The sequence below is a fragment of the Vanessa cardui genome, chromosome 24, assembly GCF_905220365.1.
Source record: "Vanessa cardui chromosome 24, ilVanCard2.1, whole genome shotgun sequence".
In the NCBI taxonomy this organism is placed as follows: domain Eukaryota; kingdom Metazoa; phylum Arthropoda; class Insecta; order Lepidoptera; family Nymphalidae; genus Vanessa; species Vanessa cardui.
In genome coordinates this window covers 7,213,421-7,214,774 of record NC_061146.1, presented here as the reverse complement: position 1 = coordinate 7,214,774, position 1,354 = coordinate 7,213,421, and the positions used below count along the sequence as shown (strand labels likewise).

At 40.3% G+C, this 1,354-nt stretch overlaps 1 protein-coding gene across 1 annotated transcript; it reads left to right on the top strand.

Annotated features, from left to right (window-relative positions):
- Positions 1-210: 210 nt before the first annotated feature.
- Positions 211-1,041, top strand: LOC124540247 (piggyBac transposable element-derived protein 3-like). The gene has a single exon (XM_047117712.1). It carries the CDS (start codon positions 211-213, stop codon positions 1,039-1,041), a length of 831 nt encoding a protein of 276 aa, XP_046973668.1.
- Positions 1,042-1,354: the final 313 nt, after the last annotated feature.

The window sequence follows — 1,354 nt, the reverse complement described above, 5'->3', positions numbered from 1 at the left end:
CGAGAATATTTGACGAAACTGAACATAAATTTCACTGCAAATTTCAAAAAAGCTGGATCTTCACACATTTCCATAAACGAAACTATAGTACCATACTTTGGAAGGCATGGTACGAAACAACATATCCACGGAAAACCAATAAGGTTTGGTTACAAGCTCTGGTCAGCAGCTACTCGCCATGGATATTTAGTGAATTGTGAGCCTTATCAGATGCAGTCCGACTTGGGCCTAGGAGCTGCTGTTATTTTAGAGCTCCATTCAAGATTGCCACAAGAGTTAGGACCATACAACTTATACTTCGATAATTTTTTTACTGGTCTACCTTTACTAAAGTGTTTGCGAGAGCAGAATGTTGGAGGAACAGGTACTATTCGGGAAAACCGTCTAGAGAATTGCAGTTTGCCAAATTCAAAGGAGATGAAAAAGGAGCCACGAGGAAAGCTTTGTTATAAAGCTTCGGAGGAGATTGTTGCGGCTAAGTGGCACGACAATAGTATCGTTACTATTGCGTCCAACTGCCACGGATTGGATCCAATCACAAAGGTGGATCGGATTGGATTTGTGGATAAAAAACGAGCAAAAATTCAAGTTGATTGCCCAGCTATCATCAAGATGTACAATAAGTATATGGGTGGGGTAGACCGTTTCGACGAAAACGTTGACTCCATGAGGGTAGCCCTTCGCGGTAAAAAGTGGTGGTTCCCTCTGTTTGCTTTTGGCTTAGATGCAGCGTGCCAAAATGCGTGGCTGATCAAAAGACAGTCAGAAAATAACTGGACCTACTGCGATTTCCGACGAAATGTGGCAATTGTCTACCTGCAAAAATATGGCAAGCCTCCGAACCGCAATTCGTCTTGTGGAGTTCCTTTGCAGATAAGAGTGCCTACCGAGGTGAGGAGTGCAGGAAGTGCGGTCGATCACTCGCAAATCGACTGCTCTCAACGAAGATGCGGATATTGTCACCAACGCACTAGAAAAATGTGTGCCAAGTGCAACATCGGTTTGCATCTGAAGTGTTGGTACAGCTATCACAATAAATAAGTGTTAAATTTTTTATTCATTTAAATAAATATTATTATAAAAGCTGACGTTTTATTCCTATCGAAAGAATACAAAATATCACATGTGTCCTTCAAAGTCTCAACTGCTAATGCCCAGTGTCACCTGTAGGTGACCCCCCCATAAGAAGAAAGGGGGTAGTTTAATTTTTTTTTGTATATATTTTTTGTCTTAACAAAATGTATCTAAGTTATTTTATTTAAATAGAATATATTTTTTTCAATTCTCTTGGACATGGGAATTGAAGAGTTAAGATTCACTTTGGTTACCTACAAAGGCAATGGGTGTGCGATCT